This window comes from Petaurus breviceps, unplaced genomic scaffold (assembly GCF_028583685.1).
Source record: "Petaurus breviceps papuanus isolate PSGF00001 unplaced genomic scaffold, PetGlider_PUasm1.0 90633, whole genome shotgun sequence".
Lineage (NCBI taxonomy): Eukaryota > Metazoa > Chordata > Mammalia > Diprotodontia > Petauridae > Petaurus > Petaurus breviceps.
This window is the reverse complement of record NW_027187293.1, coordinates 8,851,646-8,877,834: the sequence shown is the minus strand read 5'-3', so window position 1 is coordinate 8,877,834 and position 26,189 is coordinate 8,851,646. Positions and strand designations below refer to the sequence as shown.

At 39.3% G+C, this 26,189-nt stretch overlaps 1 protein-coding gene across 1 annotated transcript in view; it reads right to left on the bottom strand.

Annotated features, from left to right (window-relative positions):
• ERO1B (endoplasmic reticulum oxidoreductase 1 beta) overlaps window positions 1-2,790 on the bottom strand; it is a 65,086-nt gene extending 62,296 nt beyond the window's left edge. Inside the window, exon 1 of the mRNA XM_069064499.1 lies at window positions 2,414-2,790. Within this exon, the coding sequence (XP_068920600.1) occupies window positions 2,414-2,512 (99 nt within the window). The 5' untranslated portion in view covers window positions 2,513-2,790. The remainder of the gene's footprint in view (window positions 1-2,413) is intronic.
• Window positions 2,791-26,189: the final 23,399 nt, after the last annotated feature.

Sequence of the window (26,189 nt, the reverse complement as noted above, 5' to 3'; positions counted from 1 at the left end):
CCACCCCCCCATGTTGTCCTAACTGCCTCAGATTTTTTTTAAGTACCGTAAGATAATTACTTTTAAGGGATTCCATAAGATAAAGAAAGAAAAGTGCTCTTTGGGGAAAGTTTCTTTGTTATTAAATTATTTAAATGACTGCAAAATTTAGTGATTTTATTTAATCTTCTGAGTAAAATGGAAAGCTTAAATGTGTATGTATAGGTATAGATACACATATACAAATGAAAGATCTACAGTTCCAATTTTGTCGATGCAAGATCTCAAAGTTACTCAGTCTCTATCAGATCTACATGTATACCTGATTATATCCCAATCTGAAAGAATGGAACATTCAAATTTCTTCTTTACAGAAAGATTACCAGCTGTATTCACAGTAGCTTCTGTACAGTTTGCTGTGTTCTGCTTCAAAATTCATTAGCATTTAATTTATAGTCAAGTGAAACAAAATAGAAAAGAGTATGATGAGGTTTATTACATGATGGGAAATAAATTTTGCCTTTTACTGACAAAAAGAAGTATTCAAAATTATGTATTGGATTCCATTAAATAGCTCATACCTTTGACTCACTGCAAATGACATTTTTAAGAATATAATTTCTCTCCTGTCACTTAAACTGTTTCTCTACTAATAGAATGCAATGGAAAGAAAGGAAGAAACCAAACTAAAAAATTTTCAGATTCTGGCTCTCAATATTTATGTATATTTCCTTGCTGTATAAAGTAACAGCTTGTTTAAAAAAAAAACATTTTTATTTGCTTTAATGGACTAATTTTCAAACACTCCACACTTCAATCCACCCACAGACTTCTTTTAACTGCTGACCTAACAGTTCAGATATAACAGACACGCTGAAATGTGCATATTTCATGTTTTCATAATAATCAGGGATATGTGAAGAGTCATAAACTAAAGCTCCTGGGTTGGTGGTTGTATTGGAAGCCCAGAAGATGCACTACTTTTACTATTTTTCTTAAAGAGTTTTTAAAGAAAGCAGAAACTGAGAAAATTAATCCTAAATATACTGTGTTTACATTGGGAAAAATATCTAGAAAATTAAATTTTCAACGACAATTTGTATTACGAAATCACATTATATTCTACATCCTAAATTAACTTCACAATGAAGAAAAAATATTATCAGCCAAAGAAAAGCTCATATAATAACAAATATTATCTCATTATTTACATAATAAAAATGTTACAACTAACAGGCTAAGCAAAAGCTTTGCACCAATTTCAGACATGTGAAAAAAAAACGTAGTCTGGAATGAAAAAAAAACTGAACAAGGAAAACATCACTATGTTACATAAATACTAGCTATTATTTTATGTACAGCCTAGCAGTCATAAGCAGATCCTACTACAAGCCTCATGAAAATTTGCCTTCTAATAATGTCAAAAACACATGTTTACATTCACAACCTCACAACTGTGTTCCATTTTCAGGTGGCAATGTGCTTTAATTGCTACCACCACATTTCCCCTCATTACAGGACCACCTGGGACACCTTGTTTTTTTCCTCTTAGCAGCTTCGCCACTTTTGCAGCAGGTGCAAAAAAAAAAATTTTTTTTTTAAAGCCCAAGAAATCAATTGGCAGCCCACTTAATACCCACCCAAATGACAAAAAGAAAGTAAACATCTCTTTGGAGCAATGGGTCACCAAGCTCAAGGGCGCTAAAACAGGACCTCCACAGTAAATATTGGGAATTTCCACATGAACTCTTTCCCCCTCCTGCTGGGGAATGTGAAGCCCCCGAGCAGCTGGGGAGTCCCTAATGAGCCTCACCCCAGCCTGGCCAGGCCGCCTCAAACCTCTGTCTCCTGATGCCGACCCCACCACAGGGACTGAACGGGTCCCACGCCGGGGGGCTTCTCCCCCTCACTGTGTAGACACCACCAGTAGCGAAGCTGAGGGTGCCAGTGCTGAGGGAGTAAACCACCACCTGGGCTCGACAAGGGGGCTCGAGTCCAGAAAAGCTACGACCCTCTAGAGGGAGAAAGTTGGAGAAGGGGAAGCCCCCCGCCTTCCTGCCTGTCGCCTGCCACATTCTCCTAAGGGGGCTGTCACCATCTCCGCTGGGGGCAGCGGGATGAAGATGGAGGGAGGAGCAGGGAGGAGAGGGTGGTGTGGGTAGGTAGGGGGTGGAAATGGGAAAGGAGAGAGCCACTCTCTCCACCTCCCTTTCTCGCCTTCTTCCTCTTCCAAAAAAGTCACTCTAGGAACTCAGCATCTTCTTTCTCCTTTGGCCGCCACCCACCTTTCCCTCCTCCCTGGGTCGCCATCCTCGCATACAGTAAGCGCTCAATAAGGGTGCTCCGATTCTCCAGCTCGGCTCCGCGTCTGGAGGAACAGCCCTCCCCGACAGGGGTCGCCGGCCCGCCCCAGCTCCCCCCCATCCTCGGGTACCTGGGCCTCAGCGACGGTGCTCAGGCAGCTCAGGGTCACCCACAGCTGCACGGCGACCGCTGCCCCGGCCCGGCTGCGGCGGCGGCCAGCTCGGCTCATGCTGCTCTCGCCTCCTTCCTTCTTCCTCCGCCGCGGCCGGGGCCGGGGGAGAAGGGGGGCCGCGCCTCGGCCCGCCCGCGCCACCAAGGCGCCGAAAGACGACGAACGACGACGAAGAGCCCTGGAAGCCCGGCGGAAGAGCCCCTCGCTCGGTGGTCAACGTCCCAACGACACCTGTCAGGAGGCAGGAGGCAAGTCTAACAAGCCGCCCACTGGCGGCGGAGCCGAGCCCCACTACCTCTCCTCCCCTCCCCACTTGCAACGGGGCTCCGCCTCCTGCCTTCCCGTGCTCTTCCCGGCCGCTCCCCGCCCGCGTGCGCTCAGCATTATGGGACTTGTAGTTCTCTACCGCCCCCAAGGGATCCCTAGGCCGGGAGCCGGAAGGACTCACCAAGGAAGGCCGGGAACTACAGAAGGGGTGTGAACTCTGTGGTCGGCGGGAGCGCGAGGCCCGGCCACGGCCTATCAGGAAGGACCACGCGAGCTTCCAAAACAAGAGGAGGTGGCCACTTGGGCGGTGGGAGGCTTACTCGGTATTGCATGAGAAATCCGAGGATGGAAAGTACCCTTTATGGGCCACCGCCTCCCCCCCCCCACCCTCCCGCCCCCCCCGGGAATGAGTAACCGTGATTTACCCTCTTGTGGAACTCGGGTTCAAAAGGAAGCTGCTGATATTCCCCCGTCACCAAGAAACTCGCTTTGGGGTCTCCAGGATCACTGGGTCCTGAGTTTGACCCCGGTTTTTCTCCAAAAAACAAAACAAAACGAAGCTTCTCGTAGGTTTTCTGTCCAAAGCCTAAGAATTCACCTCTTCCCCCACTAACCCCAGGATCCCACTAAATCCTCCTTGGGCAGCCAGCCATCCCTGCCCGCCCCCCCCAAGTCCCCGGTGCCCCATGCGGCTGACCTTGAAAAGGGAAACCAGAAACCTGGTTTAAAAAGAAGAGGAGTCAAGAGTTTACTCCCAAGTTTGCTATTGAGTTATGGGACCCCTACCTGACTCCGTTAAGCTGTGAGCTCCTGGAGAGCAGGGATTCTCTAGGCTTGTTTTATGTCCTCCAGGGCTTAGCAGGGTTCCTGGCACACAGTAGGTGCTTAATAAATGCTTGTCGAAGTTGTAGTATCTGTCTGATGGAATGTTGTTGTTTAGTCGCATCCGACCCTTTTACAGATGAGGAAACTGAGGCAGACAGGGTGAAGTGACTTGACTAAGGTCACACAGCTAGCTAGTGATTGAGGCCAGATTTGAAGTCAGGAAGGTGAGTCTTCCTGATTCCAAGCCCAGCGCTCTGTCCACTGAGCCACCTACTGTGCTCTGTGATGGAATGCTATTGTAGTGTAAGAAATGACAATGAGGATGGTTTCAGGAAAACTTGGGAATATTTATAGGGACTGGAGCAAAGGGGAGTGAACAGAATCAGGAGAACATTGTACACAGTAACAACAGGATTGCAAGGATGATCAACCATGAACGACTTAGCTACTCTAGTCAAGACCATGATCCAGGACAATTCCAAAGGACCCATGATGAAACAAGCTATTCACCTCCAGAGAGAGAACTGATGACCTCAGAGTGCAGATTGAAGCATACTTTTTTCACTTTATTTTTCTTGTGTGTGTGTGTGTGTGTGTTTTCTTTTGCAATATGACTAATGTGGAAGTTTTTTAAAATGTTTGTTGACTCGCCAATGAGTGGATATTTTTTCTTTTTTTTTCTTTTTTGTGTGGATATTTTCTTTTAAACACCTTTTACTTTCTCTGAAAATATTAGTAAACAATATCTTTCCACTTTACAACCCTTTTCAGACTTTTTCCTTTATGAAAGCAGAAAAAACAAAAGCTAAAACCTTTCCTGGAATTGAATAATTGAGAAGGATTTGAGAGTTGGCAAAGGGATAGTCCATAAATTGGTTATCACCAACTTATCCCTTACCTAGGTAAGAATCGTGCCTCCCCACCTAGAGTGATTGGCTTGTGACCCCCTAAGAATTCTCCACTTTTGAAATGCTTCTCTTTTGAAATGTAAGATATCAAATAGGAAGAGCTCTTCAATCCTAAATGGAAGTGTTCTAGGAGGGAATTGAGAGGTGATTCTTCTGGAATTATTGTATTTGAACAACTTACGATCTTTTACATGTTCAAGCTTCTACTAACTGTTGCCTAAAACTGTCTTGGTGTTGAGATTCATGTCAGAAGAGAAGGACACATAGAGCTGATTGTTAAGTTTTCAGTATAAGCATTTACACTTCAGAAATCTGCAAATCAGAATTTGATGTATTGTTTTGTTGTAAGTGTTGGAGAAAATGTTAATAATACTGATTAAATTTAAAAGTATGTAAAGTACCTAATTTTCCTCCAGAAAGCCTGTGTTAAACATTACCAGCAAACCGATGGGATGTTACCAGTTTGTGTGTGTGTGTGTGTGTGTGTGTGTGTGTGTGTGTCCCCTTGTGTGTCCATGTGTGTTCCTCCCCACCACATCTAGAATTGGCTTGGATATAGATGAATGATAAAATCAATAAAATTGTTTCTGGTAAACTTTAGTGAGCCCAAATTGCAGAATATTAATAGAATTTTTTTCTTCAACATGACCTTGACCTTCTCCCCTGTGAGGACCTCAGTGTCATCTAAAGGCATCTTTATGTGTTCTCTACAATGCATTGAAAAAAGGAAATAAGATTTATTTAACTCTTAACTGTGTGCTAAGCACTTAACAAATATCTCATTTGATCCTCACCACACCCTTGGTAGGTAGATGCTATTAATATCCCCATTTTACAGCTGAGGAATATGAGGCAGACAGAGGTTAAATGACTCACCCAGAGTCACACTAGCAAGTGTACGAGGCTTCATTTGAATTCAGGTTTTTCTGACTCTAGGCCCAGCACTGCATTCACTGAGCTCTCTGGCTGTTTCATTGAATTCACATACAAATCACATCTGCCCTACCTTGAAAAATTCCATTGCCTGATATTCCTGTTCCTTCCCTCCAATTTTAACATTCTATAACTTTGTTTGTCTCTATCACTATATGAAAACATATCTCACAAACCAGTGGATTTTTCTTAGTCTGCATCTCTTCTACTTCTTTCCATGCTTTTGATCAGCTATATATCTTTTCTTTGGTTTCTTTGATACTTTACTTTCCTGGTCCTCTACCTCCCTTCTCTGCCTCTTTTGTTGTCTCTGGCTTATGATCATCCAAAGGCTTATTCCTCATACGATTTTCTTTCTTTGTTTACTCTCCTAGACAGTTCAATCACACTCATAACTTCACCTACAATCTGTATATGTGAATGACTGTTCATGTATGTACCTATGCTCATATGTGCTTTAGAACATATTATAGTGTCAGTACTTGTAGCAACATTAATCCTATTTACTCTTTTGAGTGACTACAAATCTTTTTCTCCAGTTTCATTTGCTTTTCTTTATCTTTCTTATCATTTTCCCTTTTCTTGGTTTCCCCTTTCTCCAACTTCCCAAAGTATGAACTGTCATATGAAGGAAGGGAAAAATGGAAACCAACGTATTTAGGGATTTTTTTCTTATTATATTTTTTCTTATAACAAAAAACTTTAATGATAAGGTTTTGCCCTACTCCCCAGCTTATTTACCTTCTTAATTTATGTTTAAGTAGTTTGTATTACCTAAATCATAATAGCTAAAGGATTCTTGAACCAATTTAAAACCCCAGAGATTTGTCAACTAAGTAAATGTATACCATATTTACTTTTGAACCAGTTTCCTCATCTATAAAATGGGGCTAATAATACTTGAAGAGTTGACATCACTAGGCTATTGTGAGAATCCAGTGAGATAACATGAAACTGCTTCATAAAACTTAAGGTGCTATATAAACAATCATTACTATTCCTGTTGTATTATTATAAGTTATTAATATTTTAGTACTTTTATTTTTCCCCAATTACACATGAAAATTTTTAACACTCATTTTTTTAAGTTTTGAGTTTCAAATTCTATCCCTCTCTCTTTCCCTTCCCCCCTTCCTGAGATAGTAAGCAATCTTATATAGGTTATACATGTACAATCATGTAAAACATTTCCATATTATTCATTTTGTGCAAGAAGACTCAAAAAAGAGGGAAGAAGAAAGGAAGAAAAAAGAAAAATAATATGCTTCAGTCTGTATTCAGACAACCTTAGTTCTTTCTCTGGAGGAAGATAGCATTTTCCATCATAAGTCCTTTGGGATTGTCTTAGATCATTATATTACTGAGAATAGCTAAGTCATTCACAGTTCTTCATTGTATAATATTGCTGTTACTATGTACAATGTTCTCCTGGTTCTGCTCACTTCACTTTGTATCAGTTCATGTAACTCTTTCCAGGTTTTTCTGAAATCAGCCCATTTATCATTTCTTATAGAACAATACTATTTCATCACAGTCAAATACCACAACTTGTTTAACCATTCCCCAATTGATGGGTACCCCCTCGATTTCCAGTTCTTAGACACCACAAAACAGCTGCTATAAATATTTTTGTACAAATAGATTCTTTTCCCTTAAAAAAAAGTATCTTTGGGATACAGGGCTAGCATTGGTATTACTGAATCAAAGGGTATGAACAGTTTGATTGTCCTTTGGGCATAGTTCCAAATTGCTCTCTAGAATGGTTGGATTAGTTTAAAACTCCACCAACAATTCATTACTGTTCCAATTTTCCCACATCTTCTCCAACATTTGTCATTTTTGTTTTATTAGCCAATATGATAGGTGTGCGGTGGTACCTTGGAGTTGTTTTAATTTGCATTTGTTTAATCAATAGTGATTTACAGCATTTTTTCAAATAACTCTAGGAAACTGATTTGTCTGAAAACTGCCTATTCATATATCTATTTATCAGTTGGGAAATGATTTGTATTCTTATAAATTTGAGTCAGTTCTCTATACATTTGACAAATGAGGTCTTTATCAGATATTTACTATAAAAATTTTTTCCCAGCTTTCTGCTTTCCTTCTAATTTTGGTTGCATAGTGTATGTATGTATGTGTATGTGCACTAAAACTTTGAAATTTTATATAATCAAAATTATCCATTTTATAATGCTCTGTATGTCTTTTTGGGTCCAATATTCTTCCCTTATCCAAAAATCTGACCAGTAAACTATTGCATGCTCTCTTAATTTGCTTATGGTATCACCCTTTATGTGGAACTCATGTACCCATTTTGACTTTATCTTGGTATACAGCATGAGATGTTGGTCTAAACCTAGCTTCTGCCATACTGTTTTCCAGTTTTCCAAGAAGTTTTTGTCAAATGAGTTTTTGTCTCAAAAGCTTAGATCTTTGGATTTATCAAACACTAGATTACTATGGTCATTTATTACAATATATTGTGTACCTAATTTATTCCACTGAGCCACCACTGTTTTTTAGCCAGTACCAGATTGTTTTGATAATTACAAGTCAGCTACTAATATTATTGTTAATATGATTACGTGAGCAACTGCATGGAGTATGGGCGTGGGTATTCCTATCCTCTTTCCAACTCCACCCTTCTTTGTCATCCTTTCCTCCCTCTCTCCAGTATTTAATAACTTTTAAGCTCCCTATGTATGGGGAAATTACATCCAAGAGGCAAGAATAACAAGCTCTTGATTTTTGTTGGATTGTCATACATGTTTTCTGAATTAGGATGAACATCTTTATCTTAAGTAGAATTAGGATCAGGGATCCACCATGGACATCCAAACTGTTCTGACCCCAGGGCAGCTGTACTACTTGTCCTATTTGTCTGAGGACCCAATTTTTAATGGGCACATGGCTGAGCACCAGAATAATAATTTCCAGATGACTATCTACAAAGAGGATAATTGATAAGGAGTTGAAAGTTGGCAAAGGTTTGCCTCATAAACAAACAGACCCTTAGCTGCCAGGAAGGCAGAGGCCCCATGTTCCTTTTCTTCTCTTCTCCCCCTGCCACCAAAACTTACCTCTTCTGTGCCCCACTCCTTTAGCACCCTTATTTCTCTGGCAATGAGTTCTAGTGAATTAATTGGATAAATCAATCTGTGCTAACATGATAGCTACCTAATGCTATATTCCTTTCATATAAAAAAATATCTAAAGCTCAGTTAAAATTCACAATTTTCCTAAAGGCTCTTAACAAGTGATGTAAATTTTAGACACCATGGTTGGTAGGGGATATATTTTTGGGCAGCTTTCTGACAGTAAGGACTGTCTAGCTTTTTAAAAAATTTGTATCCTAGTGCTTAAAATAGTGTTTGGCACATAGTAAGCACTTAATAAATGTATTTCATTCATTCATTATTCAGAACCACTCAAATCATGACATTAGGTGGTTTTCTATTTTATCTACTCTCGGGACAGGCTCTTTTGCTTGTTCCAGACACATGATTTCATTAGCCTAGAGAAAATCCCACCACCTATTGCAGATCAGCAACTCATCTATAACTTACAGACATAGAGAATTTCCTGCATCACGAACACTTTATGAGTCTTGCCCAAGGTCACAGAATTTACCATTATAATGTGAGCTCAGAGTTCAGACACTAATTTTTGTCATTGTATCCCTGGTGCTTAGCATAGTACTTGGCACATAGAAAGTGCATAATATATATTTTCCATTCAGTCATTTATTCTTCCACTAAGATAATTCTGACTGTCCCTGATTATACATTACTAATTACATGTTTATTAGGGAGACTAGCCAATGAGGTCCTAGTTCTCTGCCTGCTGCCAGGTCACAGGGAGCCTAGATGGGCCTGCTTCCAAAAATGCATGATGGAAGGGTCCTTTCCCTCTCCTATTAAGAGCATGGGCAGGTATCCTCTGATTATTTCCTGTCAGCTTACCATGTGTTGATGAAAAACCTTGGCTACTGAATTGGAACAGAATGGACAAATTCTCAGTCCCTTCTCTAGTGGTAAGCGAGGCAAGAATTGATGTGAGCCTCTGGATAAGGCTAGCTCACTGGCAAGTACATAGCACAATGCTTAAAGCTCTGGACCTGGAGTTAAGAAAACCCAACTTCAAATCCAGCCTTCGACTCTTAATAATTATGTAACCCTGGAGAAGTCATCTAACCTCTGCCTTAGTTTCCTCAAAAGTAAAGTGAAACAACAAGAGCACCTACTCTCCAGGGTCATTGTGAGGATCAAATGAGATAATATTTGAAAAGCACTTAGTTCAGTGCCTGGCACATGACAGATGTTTAATAAATGCTTGTTCTAGGCAGACTTCAGAAAATCCTGGAAAGATTAATATGAACTGATACTGAGCGAAGTGAGCAGAACTGGAAGAACATTGTTCATAGAAACAGCCACAGTGTGCGATGACTGATTTTGATAGAATTAGACCTTCTCAGAAATGCAAGGACCTAAAATAATTCCAAAGGACTCATGATGGTGAATGCCATCCACATCCAGAGAAAGAACTACAGAGATGGAATGCACAGCGAAGCAGACTATTTTCTTTTTTATTCTGTTTTGTTTTTTCTTTCTCATAGACTCTCCCATTCATTATAATTCTTCTATGCAACATGACTAATGTGAAAATGTATTTAATAGGAATGTATGTGTAGAGCCATATATTGCATGCCATCTTGGGGAAGGACGGGGAGAAATTTTAAAACTTATGTAAGTGAATGTTGAAAACTAAAAATAAATAAATTAATAATAATTTTTAAAATGCTTGCTCCTTTTACCCAACTTGCTCTCATGAATGTAGGTCTGGGGGTGGGATTCCATAATTGTCAGATTTATCATAGCTACCATACTGCTACAACTAATAGTGTGGGGAAAATATACATTTATACTCACGGCTGTAGCTCCTGAGCCCCCACCAATGTACTTTCCATTTTACAAATCAGTCACGATGGCACCATTAACTCTTGACCATGAAATATTCACTAAACAAGAGCAAAAATCATATAACATCAATTCAATGGAAGGCAAAAGCAAGAATAATTAAAACTTAACATTCCACATATAAGCCTTAAGTCATGTTTTCCCTCGAATGTACAGAATATAATGGGGGGCGGGGGAGGAGGAGGGCACAGCAGCGCAGAAATGGGCACAAATTTACAGAAATCTATAAGTGAGGCAAATGAATAGGAAAACCCATATGTCCAGGGCCAACTTATTATTCTGGACTGCATATGTGGATGTCTGCAGTCTTTTTAGGGAGTAGTCTATATGATCTGCCTCTTCTTGGATAAGATTGATTTTCTGAGCCTCTCTGCTCTCTTGCTGGATGAAGATGTTTCTCTACTACTTTTGCTCTTTTGCTGGATGAATTAACTTCTCTCCTACTCTCAGACCTTTGAAGAGAGTTAAGTTTGATTAACTAGTCAAGCAGTCCTAAGTCTGGGACTCTGCAAAGCTTCCCAGGCCTGTTCCTAGGACTGGATTCTAAAATAACATTACACTCTTTCACTGAAAAGCAGATCTCTTTTTATCTGGGATCTGCAAAACTATTCATATCTGCCCTCCATGTATTTGGAAGAGAGCTTTTCTTCTAGACATAGAGGACAATAAAGGGAAAAACTGGCAAATAAATCTCTTTTAAACAACAGAGCTTTCCTCAAATCATATAAGTTTCCTTTATCAAATGCAGAAGCTATTTGTTATCAGCTGGTCTCAGCTTCAAACAGGCTCTAAGTTCCATAGATTTTGTGTTCTGTTCTGTCTTCTGCATGTTTTCTGATTGGCATTATCTGATGAGCTTTTCTGACCCTCCTCCTTTGCTGACTCCTATCTTCCAGAATAGTTTCTAAAGTTCTAACTCAGCATCTCCTCTTGAGAAACGACCAACCTCTAACTTAGATTTTTGTTGTTGTTCAGTAATTTCAATCATGTCCAACTTTGTGTGACCCCATTTGGAAACCCCAAATCTGCATTTATGTCATATGCAAATGAACAAATGAATGAGAAATCATGAAATAAATATTATGTAATTTTTCTGTAGTCCCCAAATAGTTTACTTCAAATGTTCCTAGCTATAATCTTGAAATCCTGAAAAATATCATTTTCAAGTTAGCTGCTTGGGGGAAAAATTGCACTCTTGTCATCTCTACTATCAGTCAGTGCCTTTCTGTTTTAGGAGTTGTTCTCTCTCAAGTCCTCTAAGAACTTTTATCTGAAGGGCTTTTCTCTCAAGTTATTTCAGTAAAATCTCTATTTTTCCTCAAGCTGTTTTTCTGTGTTTCACATCAATGTCCCTTTCCTGTCCTTTTAGCAAATAAATCTCCACATAAGAAAAGGCAGCACTTTATATCTATACATGTGAATAATACAGTATTCCCACATCTGTGGTTAATCCATTTTTAAAAATTGAACATAAATTCAAAATAGAAGTATCATTGAAAAAATTTCTGGGATTTTTGCCTTCCCCTAATGTAAGTTATAATTATAGATTTCTGTTGCATGATGTAATTACTAAAAGTATGCACTGTTCTATAAAATATTTGCAAATTATAGTATAAACCTAGATTACTTGAGATTAGGAAAATAATCCTGAGAAAGTTTGCCTACCAGAAGGAACATGGACATCTAGTTCTTTTTGGTTTTTAATTTTTAATCTTAGAACTTACTGTACCACATTTATTGCTGCATCAGAAGCTACTTTCTTTCTTTTTAAAAACTTATTGTAATGCAACTAGAAATTACCTTCAACTCAAGCATGGCCAAATTATGTTTAATACTTAACCACAATTTCTTTGGTCCTCAGAGATTACCATATTTAAAAAAAAACCATATTAGAGAACTCCCTGCATAAATAGTATTATTTGAGGGACTTAGAAAGACTCCTTGCTCCCAAATAGCAACAGCCTGCCATCATGTCAGAAATGTTCACATCAATCATTTTGTGATACAAACTCATCAGCTCCCCCTGAAAAATTATTGCTACATCTCTGATTTGCTTATTTCAGTCAATGGTACTACTGTTCTTCTAGTCACCCAGGCTTAAAACCTAGAAGCTGTCTTTGATTCCTCCCCTTTCCTTACCAAAGATAGCCAACAAGTCTCCAAGTCCTGTGGAATCTTCATTCTCAATTCCTGTGCTTGCATACTTGCCTTTGAACCTTTTAAAAATAGAACAAGCCTGTTTGTAATCTCACATTATAATAGCAGCGAGTCAAGTGGTGACTGAATCCAGAGGCAAAAAACTCCTGAGAGGGAATTGCTGTTGGTGGTGGGAGGCAGATGGTAAGTTTCTCTCCTTACTCTACCCTATTGACCAGGTCAGCGCTTCAAAAGATCAGAAGATCTAGAGTTCCCATTGGAACCAATATCATTGCCCCAGAAGCAGCAGTACCTGATAGCAGCATCTGCACTGGAAGATAAAAAGGCACTCCAAGAAAGACAAACTAGACACACCAAGGAAAGGCAGCTTCAGAACTCTGTTAAGTTCATTGACCATTGGACACCAGCAGAGAGGTACACGTGAGGGGAACTTCATAAAAACTCTTTTCATTAAAAAAAAAAAGACAGTAACCAGGAGTTGTGAGTTTACCCTTTGGCCACAGGTACTATCCAACTTTGAGCCCACTCTCTCTGGAAATCTTATATGTGCTAGGGGAGAGTATGTCCCCAGTTTTGGGAGATGCTTCTGTAACAATTGTACTTGCTATACCTGTTTAGTAAATTCCATTTCTAAAAATTAACTCTGTCTTCTAGGAGTACTTTGGCAGAGCTAATGAGCTACTGTATTAGAAACCCTAGTGACTCAGCCTTACCCCTTGAATCCTAAAGGTAGTTGTAGATAACCTGTCTGTTAATTCAAGTGCAGGTTTAGGCAGTAAACCCAGAAGGACTTCCTCCTCTTCTCCTAAAGATTAGCTGGTCACATGCCTGACTACAGCTATAGGAAGTTCATTTCCTGGAGTTCTGGGGAATAGAAAATGTGTTCTTGTATCACCAAATTTTTCTTTTTTTCTTTCTTCTTTTTTTTGCAGGGGGGAGGGCAGGGCATTTGGGGTTGTGACTTGCCCAACATCACACAGCTAGTGTTAGTGTCCAAGGCCAGATTTTAACTCAGGTCCTCCTGACTCCAGGGCCAGTGCTCTATTCACTGAGCCACCTACCCACCCCACCAAATTTTTCCAGGTGACAGTCTGGCACAGTAAGTTCACTTTACCCTGATTGATAGAGTTCTGTCTTCCTCTCCTCCTCATTCCCCCCCCCCCCTCTAATCTTCTGCAAAATTCTCTGCCAACAACAATCCAGAATCAATGTTGTCTCTTCTCTGTTCCTTCCTCTGTGTCCACAACCTGGCTTGAGACTCAATCCATCCCACACAAAAATATGTGACCAAGGAAGTATCTAAAATAAACAGGAGAGAATAAAAGAGGTTGGTAATTGGATAAATTAGATAAAATCTAAGTGTAATTGGATTCTAACCGTGAGGCAGCTTGTGTTTGTACCTGGGTTTGGCAGGAATCTACAAATTACTAATCAAAGGCAGCTGAGTGAGATAACTTTATAGTTCTCAAATGTGAGGATGGCTGAAGGAATTGGGGCTGTTATGTCTAAAGAAGAAAAGATCTAAGAGTATCTAAGATCTAAGACTACATGACAGTAGTCTTCAAGAATTTGAAGGATTTTCATGTCCTTAGTTCCAGAGGGCAGAGTTAGGAACAATATTTTAAATATGTATAAGAAAAATTTTCTTATAGTTGGATCTGGCCAAAAGTGGAATGGGCTATTTTAATCAGACTGTTTTAAAAGCCAGTACTATTTTCCTGCAAGCAACAGTTAGAGCCGAGTGTGGATTTAAGATTGGGAAAGGAGAGGGGCGGCCAGGTAGCACAGCAAGTAAGAGCACCGGCTCCAGTGTTGAGAAGACCTGGAGATCTAATCCCGGGCTCAGACACTTAGCACCCACCCAGAAACACCTGGCCATGTAACCTTGAGCAAGTTACTTAACCCCAATTTCTTAGGGGCGGCCAGGTGGCTCAGCGAGTAAGAGCGCCGGCTCCAGTGTCGGGATGACCTGGATCAAATCTGGGCTCAGATACTCAGCACCACACCCAGAAATAATAACTGGCCATGTAAACTTGAGCAAGTTACTTAACCCCAATTGCTTTAAAAAAAAAAAAAAGATTGGGAAAGGAGAGATGGCTAGGTGGTGCAGTGAGTAAATCGCTGGGCCAAGTCAGGAGTTCATTTCTGGCCTCAGACACTTAACACCCACACAAAAACACTAGCTGTGTAACCTTGGGCAAGTTACTTAACCCCAATTGCCTTCCAAAAGGCAAAAAAAAAAAAAGATTGGGAAAGGAGTACAAGGCTGTATATTGTCACCCTATTTATTTAATTAATATATAAAGTACATCATATAGAATGAGTCGAAAGCCAGAATTAAGGTTGTCAGGAGAAATATCGACAATCTCAAATATGCAGATAATATCACTCTGATGGCAGAAAGTGAAGAATTAAGAAGCCTCTTGATGAATCTGAGAGGGAGAGTATAAAAGCTGACTTGAAGCATAACATTAAAAAAAACTAAGATCACGGCAACTGGTCTCATCACTTCCTGGAAAACAGAGGAAGAATAAATGGAAGCAGTGTCAGATTTAGGCTCAAAGATCACTCCAGACAGCGACTGCAGCTGTGAAATTAAAAGATGCTCCTTGGAAGGAAAGTTACGGCAAATCTAGAAAGCATACAAAAAGCAAAGACATAACCTTGCTGACAAAGATCCATATAGTCAAAGCTGTGGGTTTTTTTTTTCTTTTTTTGGAGGGGGGAAAAGCAAGGCAATTGGAGTTAAGTGACTTGTCCAAGGTCACACAGCTAGTAAGTGTGTCAAGTGTCTGAGTTCAAATTTGGACTCAGGTCCTCCTGACTTGGTGCTCTATTCACTGCATCACCTAGCTGCCCCTATTTTTTTTTCTAGTAGTAATGAATAGCTGTGACAATTGGACCATAAGGAAAGCTGAGTACTACAAAATCAACCCTTTACAATTGTGTAGGGAAGACTTTTGAGAGTTCCTTGGACAACAAAGAGATCAAATCAGCTAATACTTAAAGAAATTAATTCAAACTGTTCATTGGAAAGACAAATACTGAAGCTGAAGCTTAAATACTTTGGCCACATAACATGAATAGGGAATTCATTGGAAAGAACTCTTGATGTTGGGAAAGATTGAAGGAAAAAGGAGAAGGAGATGGCAAAGGTTGAGATGGATGGAGAGTGCCATGAAAACAATGAACATGAGCTGGGACAAATTTTGGGAGATAGTCTATTTTAGAAGGACCTGATGTCCATGGGGTCACAAAGAGTTGGATGTGACTGAATGATTGAACAACAAATAACATTTCCCTAGGGATTTTTCCAGTGTTTGCAATAATATTATTGGTAGATAGGAAGGTATTTAATCAGAATTATCAAGCACATGGATTCTTGGGAACTCTTCTAGCTTAATAACTTAAAAATCCATCAAAATGACTTCTTTAAATTGATAATAGCCAAGAATGAAAGCATAACAAAGTAGATAGAGAGCTCTGGACTCAGAAGCTCAGGACTTGAGCTATGATCCTACCTTTGAAATATATTGTCTGTGTGACCCTGGGCAAGTAACTTAATTTTTCATTGCTTCAAACAACACTTTAAGACTGTAAGATGCAAAATATCTGCCTACCTGCATTGGTAAAGGTTGTTTCCTCACAAGGATTTTCCTACATTAATGATATCACAAGCTCAAACTGGAGGGAAAAAAAAAAATAAACCACACTGAAAAAAAAATCATCTAAATAGATAAAACACACAAACATTCCTGAAAGGAGGATAGAAATGTATTATCAAGTATTATCACTATTAAATGTATTACATATAATAATAATTATTAATATTAATTATTAATTAATATTGCCCAACTGGAAGAAAGAGCATGAATGTGCTCAGTTTTGTGCCAGCTACTTTTATTATGCTACTTTAAAAAGTTACTTTCTGAAAGTTACTTAAAGCTGATAAGATGATACACAACTGATCATCTGGGGGATTAGAAGAAGCACACCAGTGGGGGCTTAAGCTAATATCTTTAGAGAAGAGACATTTCAACAATAGAGATAGCCTTAGTAACCTGAGTTGGTCATCTGGCCAGTCTAGTTCTGGGAGCTTGACTCAGTTGTGAGAATGGAAGCTGGGATAAGGATGCCCAGAGCTTACGTGGGTTTGTTGTTGTTCAGTCATGTCCAACTCTTTGTAACTCCATTTGGCATTTTCTTGGCAAAGATACTAGAGTAGTTTGCCATTTCCTTCTCCAGCTCATTTTACAGATGAGTAAATGAAACAAACAGGGTAGTTTGTTTAACAAACCCAGGAAGATGAATCTTCCTGACTTCAGGCTGGGTATTCTACCCACCACATCACCTAGTTGCCCCATGAGTCTGTCTGTCTGTGTCTAAGTTCTGTGACTACTTCCAGATAAATCACATGTTACCATCCTCATTTCTCCTCAGTCTTGTCCTCTTGAGGGCTGGAGGCAATATCATGCTTTATGTAATTCAAGCATTGGCAGATCTGAAGGTCAGTGAAGCTATATGTATTTTCCAAATGAAAATTTTAAAATTAAAAGAGCACTGTTCTATTCACAAGCGACTACTGCCTCCCTGAGGGAGTCAATGTGTCTCTTTGGTACCCTGTATTGTTCTGTTTGGACCTCCTCCCCACCCCATTCCCAACTAAAAGGCAACTTGGTGCCAGCTGTTAATTACAATAATACCAGGGACAGCTAAGTAGGCAAACTCCTAATATACTTCCCCTGGTGATCTGGTTGATGTTGCTAATCACTACGCACTATATCAACCATGACTAGTATCTATCTAGTTGGCTGTGGGTTTGAAGACATGAATATGGGGAAGCTTAGCTTTAACTAATGACAATATTGCCAAGGATGGAAAGGTCATTAAACAGGTAGGCTACTAAAAGCTACCTAGGGAGGTAGTTGGTCCTCCCTCTTTGGAGATTTATAACTAGACATTGGATGACTACCTATCAGAGATATTGTAAACTATTCTTATGCAAGTACAGATTGAATAAAATGACCTTGAAGGTCCCTTCTACTACTATGATTTTGTGTGACCCCTTTTATGTGATGGTAGGTATGACTAGGGGAGAAGACTGAGTTGGGAGATGGCAACAAGGTGAAAGCAGGATAGTTCTTGAAATCTCTGTACTGGGAGATGCTTTAAAAGCCTTTATTCTTAAAGAGTTCATACAGGGCCTTTGTGTTTTAGTAAGTATAAAACATGCGATGATGATGATGATGAAACTCTATGGTGGTATCAAAGAAACCTTAATGTCAATATTGTTTATAGTACTAAGAGAACTAACAAAGAAAAAAGTTGTAAAAATTTGGTTTAATTGTATAAAAGAATATAAAAACAATGGGTGTAAATTGCCACCCATTTTGTTTAATTACCATATGTTACTGTAACAATCATGCATGTAACTAAATGTGTCATATTACTTTTAAATCTTATTTTTTCTTATATAAGCAGCAACATGACATCATGAATTAAAGAACTGGCCTTGTAGCCAGAAAGTCCCGGGTTCAAGTGTTTTCTATGCTGCATACTAACTGTGGGATCCTGGACAAGTCTTTTAGTGCTCTGGACAACTCTCTTAAGACTGTAAGTTGCAGAGGAAGTGCTGATCTATATTGGAAGAGGAAGTTGCCTGACCTGAGAATTCTGATGAAATTGCAATTTCCCTCCATTGTTTACAACACTAAACTCTATGTAATGTTCATTTTTCATATTTATGACTCATGTAGTACATCTTTACAAAATTACAGGGAACACTGGCTAGTGTTCATGCCCCTTAGAGATGGCTGGTTTTTACAAAGGTAATACAAGCAGTGGCATCAAGAAATCCAGCTCAAGCTCATTTTAGGGAATTGTGGAAGGACTGGTCTCACATAGCCAGGTCATAAAAACCGCACATATACCCGAAAGGCATTATGTGGCATATTGGCTTAGATTGTCTGCTAAACTCAGACCTTCCTCATTGTCTAGCAGAAATTTCTGCATGGTCCTAAACCAACTCTCTTTGGCTGCTTTCTGACCTTTTGTTCCCTTGGTCTTTCATCTCCTGCCTCTAGGATCTCTGCTTGGCATCCCATACCTTTGGTAACTGACCCTTGACTATGTACAATTCATTGTGTTTCTGACTCTTCCCTAAACATGAACTTTCAGCCTTAAGAAGATTCAGTCTGTGCCATGAGGGATGCCATGCTTCAGAGGATAAGAAGAATGAGGACTAAGAAAAGGCCATCAGATTTGACAGTTATGAGATCACTGTTACTTTTAGAGAGTACAGTTTCAACTGATGAATAAGGTCAGAAGCCAGATTTGTGAGGAGTTGAAAATTACTGCAAGTAAAAGGATTGATCTCGTTGAGGAGAAGTGCCACCTCTTTGTCAAAGACCAGGAACAAGGAGAAGAGCATGGGGAAAGATGCCAAAGGAAAAATGCCAACATGTAGAGTGGGAGAAAAGAGGAAGTTCCTGGTGAGCGGGTTCTGTTTTCTCAGCAAAGCGAGAGTAGGAGTGGGAGGCGGTAAGGTAGTGTGAGAGGAGTTGAGAGAAGAAAAGACCTTGTCTCTCAAGAAAAAAAGAGTTAATGACCTATCTATCATCTGTCCTCCATGATCAATATTGTCATTGAAATTAATCTAAGTTTAGTGTTGTTTTCATGTACATTAGTATAGTCATTGCAAGTGTTATTCTCCTGGCCTTTATTTCTTTGCTTTTTTTCTTATGAATCTTCTCATGTATCTCTGAATTATTTGTATTTGTTGTTTCTTAATAGCACAATAATATTCCACAATTCATAAGCCACTGTTTCATAATATTCCACACATTCATAAGCCACATTAATCTATAGGCACCCAGTTATTTGCAAATATAAAAAAGATCAAGCAGTTTGTAATGGCATCACTTCTACCTTGACAATCAGATAATGGGCAGGTGGAAGTGGAAGGGTGAGGAGGTAGATTGCTGTTAAGCAATGGTGGCATTTGCCATGATAAAATCTGACTGACATCATTCCTGACTGTTTATCTCAGGTCTATCAGTTTATTATATAGAAGAAAGAAAGCCACAAATAAAATGCTGAAAACAATTAGAAGACAACATTCCATATTTAAAAAAAAAGTTATATAGATGTTTTATATCCAGTGCAGATAACATCAAAGTTTAAGAACATGGGAAACCTGGTAAATAGTGGTACCATGTAAAGAGTAGTGAAGTCAAAAAGAAGACTTAAGGGAAAGAACCTTAGTGTTGGATATGTTGATTTTAAAGTGTTGTTGGGACCTCCAGGTACATGCATTGATCTGGAACTTGGGAGAGAGGTTAGGCATTACAGCTATAGATAAAGATTTAGACATAATTTGGATAGCAGAGTTATTGAAGCCATAAGAGAATATTAGGGCACCAAGAACATAAAAGAGGGCCACAGACAGAACCAAAAACTATATTGTGAAACATAAATATCAAAAGTGATCCCAATTAAATCTCATAGTATCATTGCTTGTGGGTGAATTCTGGTATAGGAATTCCGTTCACGAATGCAAACCCAACTCCATGAATGGCTTAGTTGACAAATCCTAGGAAGTGGTCTCAAACACATAGAGGTTAAGGGACTTGCCCAGGGTAACATTACAAGTGTTCAGGGTGGTATTTGAAAGCAAATCTTGACTCCAAGTCTAGCCTTCTTTCTAACTTGCTGCACTCCTTCCACAAAACAAAGTTTATTAGGGATGCTTATGAGATCTTACACTCTGGTTAAAAAAAAACTTAAAAGCAAGATTGGAAGGGCATGGCTAGATAACAGTTTATCTGGAAAAAAAAGATTTGATGATTTTAAGGAGCTGCAAGTTCAGTACGAGTCAGAAGTATGAGATGAATGCCAAGAAAGCTCAAGCTCAAGCTCAGGATGCATCATGAAAGGCCTGGTTTCAAGGAATAAGGAATCCCTTTGTTCTCCGCCTTGTCCAGGTGACATTTAGAGCATTATATTCAGTTTGGGATCCATATTGTAAGAAGGACATTGATAACCTGAAGAGTGTCCTGAAGAAGATAAGCAGCTTGGTGAGGCTATACGTCTGTGCAAATTTAGGACCAGTTGAGGGAAATGGGGATGTTTATCCTGGAAAGGGGGAGATTCGAGGGAAACATGAGAGCTGACTTCAAGTATAGGAAGGACTGTTCCCTGAAAAGAGAATTAAACTTTCAAGGAGAGAAGAGGGAGGTGGTTTCCAAGGCTTGAGTTAGCCATGGTGATGAGATTTGAAGTGATCAACTACCCTGGGAGAGGCATCTTATTTTATGGAGTTGAATCCAGGCAGAGCTGCAAAAAGTAGAACTATTTTCTAAATCCTTGAAAGGTCTTCATGTGGAAGAGGGGTTAGACTTTCATTTGTTCCCAGAGGGCAGAACTAAGAGGGATGCATAGATTCCATAGAAGTTGCAAATTTAGGCTTGATATCAGTAAAAACTTCCTAAAAATTAGATAACCCCAAAGTGGAATGGGCTACACCAATAAAGTGGCTTTTCTCCAGGGGAGATCTTTCAACAAAGGCTAGACAGTCACTTATCAAATGTGTTGTAATTGGGCTTCTTTTCCACAGATGGATTGGAGGAGGTGACCAGTAAAATTATATCCAACTTTTAAATTCTGTCATTCCAGCACCTAACACAGTGAATGCTAGTACATAGTAGATATTTAATAAATGTTGATTGATTCTTTGTGATTTGTCCTATTTAATCCCAGAGGACAGAATCAGTGGAAGTTGCAGAGAAGTAAATTTAGGCTTTGATGACAGGAAAAACTCCCTACAAATCATAGTTTCCCAGAAGTGGAATGCATCATCTTAAGAGGAAGCAGCCCTATTATTGGAGCTCTTCAGAGGCTTACTGATCACTTGTTACAGAAGTCATTCTTTTTCATGGATGGATTGGATTAGATGACTCTTCCTAAACTGAAACTCTGTGATGCTATGATTAACATTATAATCTGTTCTTCAAGGATCTTGCTGTAGGTAGAGCTTTCTCTTAAAGAACTGGGGATGGATTTGTTAGGCAGAGGCTTTCATGGAGAAAAGAATGTAACAGAAAGAGGTGACACTGGTATCTTTCATTAATGAGCCGAATGATGACAGTTTCTATAAACGTGTGGTTAGACCATCAAAATTATTGTTAGGCTCTCTGAAGGTTTGTCAGATATGTCTAGTCAATTACTGGAATATGGTCAACAGAAGGTTGTTTATAAGTATTGTTTAAAATGTCTATAGCTAATTATGCTTTTGAAAAAAGAGAAAACAATTTGAAAATTGCCTTGCTTTGATAATCTGGATATCTAAGGCAGTGTATGAATAACCGAAATTGCCCTCTGATTATATTTCCATGATACAATCAACTCTATTGTCTTTCTACCACAATTTTATGGTTTCATTAACTTGTCCTAATAGAATAGGAGCCAGTTGATTTATTGATAGTTTTATATACAGTTGAGGTGGTTGGGCAGAAATTTAATACCCCAATTGATGTGTACTTATGATAGCAAGCTGAATTGTGATTAATGAACTTGTTAGAGTATTGGCAACAAATCGTATTTAAACAACTGTGTTTGTAGATACTATTACATTGTGTGTTGAAGGCCATTGGCCAGATTGGTGATTTATTTACTTGGGCCTGTGCTAGGAACGTGGACATAAAAGGTAATTCTTGCTTGGTAATGGTATTTCTGACTCATATTGGGGAAGGGGTGTTTTTTTTCTTTTCTTTTGACAGGCAGCAGGGAAAAAAAAGAAACCAGAATAAAAGAAAATCTCCATGGCCCATGGCTTAGTTGTTAATTCTCTCAAAGGTGTGCTTTGTATTTCTTTGCACATATATTTACTCAGCTGTGAAAATCTCAACGGTTCTCTCTGCTGAACAGCATTAGACACACTTGAAAAAAAGAATGATTTCCATATCTAGAAGAGTTTACATAGTGAGAATTGTAATTTGGAGAAGGGTGTTTAAAAAAGTACTGCCAACAAATGGCTGCATCAGAGGTTAACACATAATATATGCTGGAGAAATCAAACCTGGTACAATTGCTATCATCATTTCTACTTCTTTCTACAAATTAAATTCTATAAAGTATCCCATCACATTTCCTTCAAATTTCAAGGAAGAAAAGAAATATACAACAATTAGCATTTTATGGTTGTTTTGTTGCTTGGGTCTGTCATAGAATCTTTGAGTTAAAGAAATCTCAAAGGCCATCTAGTCCAACTCATGAGTGATCAATGACCCCGACTGTAACAGTATCATTCAACCTCCATTTGAATACCTCCATAATAGAGAACTCATTCTCTCTCAAGGTAGCCCACTGCACTTTTGGACAATTCTAATTGTTAGAAAGTTTTTCTTACAATGAACCTAAAATTAACCTTCCTGTAACTTAACTACATTGCCCCTTATTCTGATCTTGGTGCCTGGCAAAACAAGTATAATTCTTTCCCCAAATAACAGCTTTTCAGACATTTGAATAAAGGATCATATCTCCATTTCCCCTACACCAAAGCTTTCTTTTCTCTAGGATAAACATACCCAATTGCTTCAATCAATCTTCTCTAACCTGGTAGCCATCCCCTGAATGCACCCAGGAAGAGTATAAATCCCGAAGGGAAAAATCATATTACATGCCAGCTTCCACTAAGATTCTTTGCAGGTGTTACCTTTTTTTTTTTTTTAATGAACATCAAAGCAATCAGGGGGAGGCAGCAGGGGATGGTGGAAATTATGAGTTCAAAGAAGGAAGGAATAAAGGTTAGCATTGGTTTGGTGGTAATAATAGGAGATGCTGGGAGATATTGCTACATTTTCATATTAATGGACTGGCTTCATTTCTTCTCTCTCTTCAGCTATGAGTCACTGCTCAGCTCTGACTGCTTGACTTCGATTGCATCAAGTGACCTTCCGAAGTCTAGGGTCAGGGAAGTCTGACTAATTTGCCCTGCTGTAAGGATAGTATCTTCCTACCCACCTTCTCTATACCAACTCTTGCCTTCCCACTCATTGACCTTCTTCTTCTCATTAATTTAATGCTAGTCTCAGAATTTTGCTTATGACTCTGTAGAGTTATAAGATTGTTACTTATGGTGGGAAAGGGAATAAGCATTTACATGTCAACTATTATGTGCTAGGCATTGTGCTAAGTGCTTTTACAAATATTATTTCATTTGATCTTTACAACAACCCTTAGAGGTGAGGAGACTGAAGTGGACAGGGGTCAAGTGACTTGCCCAGGATTACACAGCTAGTAAATGTTAGAGGCTGAATTTGAACTCAGGTCTTTCTGACTCCAGGACCAGGGGTCTATCCTTGTACAATTTTGTCTCTGGCAACAGCCTTTAATCCTGCCTCCTCCTGACCTTTCTGTTACAAATGCTCAATAGTTGGAAAGTAAAGGACTCAGATTGCTCCTTACTGGTTTTTCATCTCTTGTGGATTCAAAACAGACCAGACATGGAGGAAAATGCTTCTGACTAGCACTCCTTGCTCTTCATCTGGAATTCTCCCTCTATCCAGGGTCCTAAAGGTCTTCACCAAAAAACAGTTTTCAAAAATGTAGGTATATATATAAGTAAAATAAATAAGGAAGTATGACTTTTGTAAAGCAAATAAACATGTCACATATATACAACTATTATTCAAATGTATGTATATTGTAGAATCAGCATAGAATCAGTATAGAGGGCTACCTGGGCTTGGAATCAGGAAGACCTAGATCTGAATCCCGACTCTGACATTTACTAAGTGGTTTCACCCCTGTGTCACTCAGATACCTCCCCTGGAGTTACTAAGTCATGAATGAGTAGCAATATGGTAGCGCTGAAGGGAGTTCCCTAGTAAGAGTTTTCTGAGCCTATGATATCACAGATCCTTAATAGATTCCCATATGTAAATACTGCTGTGATAAATAAAATGTAAGATCATTGAAATTATAACTTTTTTTCATGATCTATTTTTCTTAATTAATGGATCCTAATCCAATAATTTGGGAACCCTTCTGAGTTAATGAAATTCCATAATACATACATGTATACATCATCACTGAGAGAACATTAGTCTTCAAAAGATAGGATTTGGGGGCTACTAGGTGGCATGGTGAATAAAGCACTGGCCTTGGAATCAGTAGGACCTGACTTCAAACCTGGCCTCAGACACTTAACACAAAGCTAGTCATGTGACCTTGGGCAAGTCACTTAACCTCAATTGCCCTACCTTCCCCCATCCAAAAAGCAAAAAAAAAAAAAAAAAGATAGGATTTTTATGTTCGTATAACACTAACTACCTTAGTTCCCACTACCTGGAGGCCAGGTATGTTATCTTTTACTTCTCCCAAGGCTCTCCAGTAACTTTAAAGAGGTTCAAGGGCATCTAGACTCTCTATAATTGGCTCTGGCCCCTACTAATGGTGCTCCCCTAATCATAGTGAGTATCCCCTGCACTCCACTTGTATTTAACCACTTAATAATCAGATTAGTTTTTACAAAGAAATATTTATCTTTACTTCAGAGGAATAGCAAAATAACCAAACAGATACTCTCTATCCCAATACCTGGAAGCATAATCCTTCCATATTGTGGTGTAAGGAAGGTTATTGGATTTACCACTTATCTCAGTTCTTACATAGCACAGACTCAAGTTCCAAGTCCAAAGCTCCGCCCTTGAGTCCCAGGAACCCTGGCTTCTCAGGGTTTCCCTGCTGGGCCAGGTAGCTGCACAGCTGGCCTTCAGTCCTTCCTCTAAGGTTGTCATAGCTCAAATTCACCACCTACATCTAGATTTGAAAAGGACAAACAGAAAAAAAAACCAAAGCCTTAATCCCAAGCCCATTTTGGGGGGACCATAGTGTAAAAAGGGGGAGGAAAAAATGGTTACTTCCTCTTACCCAAATAGTTCATGACATCCACACTGAATGTCTTTGGACACTGAAAAAGAGAGAGTATCCCAGTCTGGTTGTTTTAAAGAAGGCTGTTCTGACTACACAGTAAATTAAAACAGGCTTCTCCCAATCACTGGTAGGGAAATGTACCATGTTTTCTCTCAGAATTCTGCAGGATGCCTCCACGTTAGGTGATCTGGGAATGCTCAAAGACCACTTTACACTCCAAAAGAGTCTGAGATCATTGAAAGTGCCCTGTACTCTTTGTGTCCAACCATAGGCCTAGTTCACTGACAGTATACAATGCCAACCCAGGATACCTGTGCTGCTGCTGGGCTAATTCAATGAACAACATGACCATTTAATTTAGCAATGCAGTGGCAAACTGCATTCTTCTGTCACTTGTTTTTTTTCCTGTTTTGAATTTCAGGCTGATATTTAAATGGCAGAGTATTCCCAGCCTCAGGTCATTAGAACAATGTCATACCCAAACAGGAACATCTGAAGGACCTCATTACCTAGAGTTCCTTCCATAACCTCCACTGAAGGAAGGCATCCAGGCCAGCTATGTCTTCATTCCCCGCTGAGCTGTAGTCTTTTGCACTTCATCATACCCCCAAGTACCTTGTAATCCTGCAAGCTCACATTAGTCCTGGTGCTAATACTTTATCAGTATCTGTCCTTGGGGCCCTCTGATTGTAGTGCAGAGTAGAGAGCCCCTCCCAGAACCTCTATTTGAAG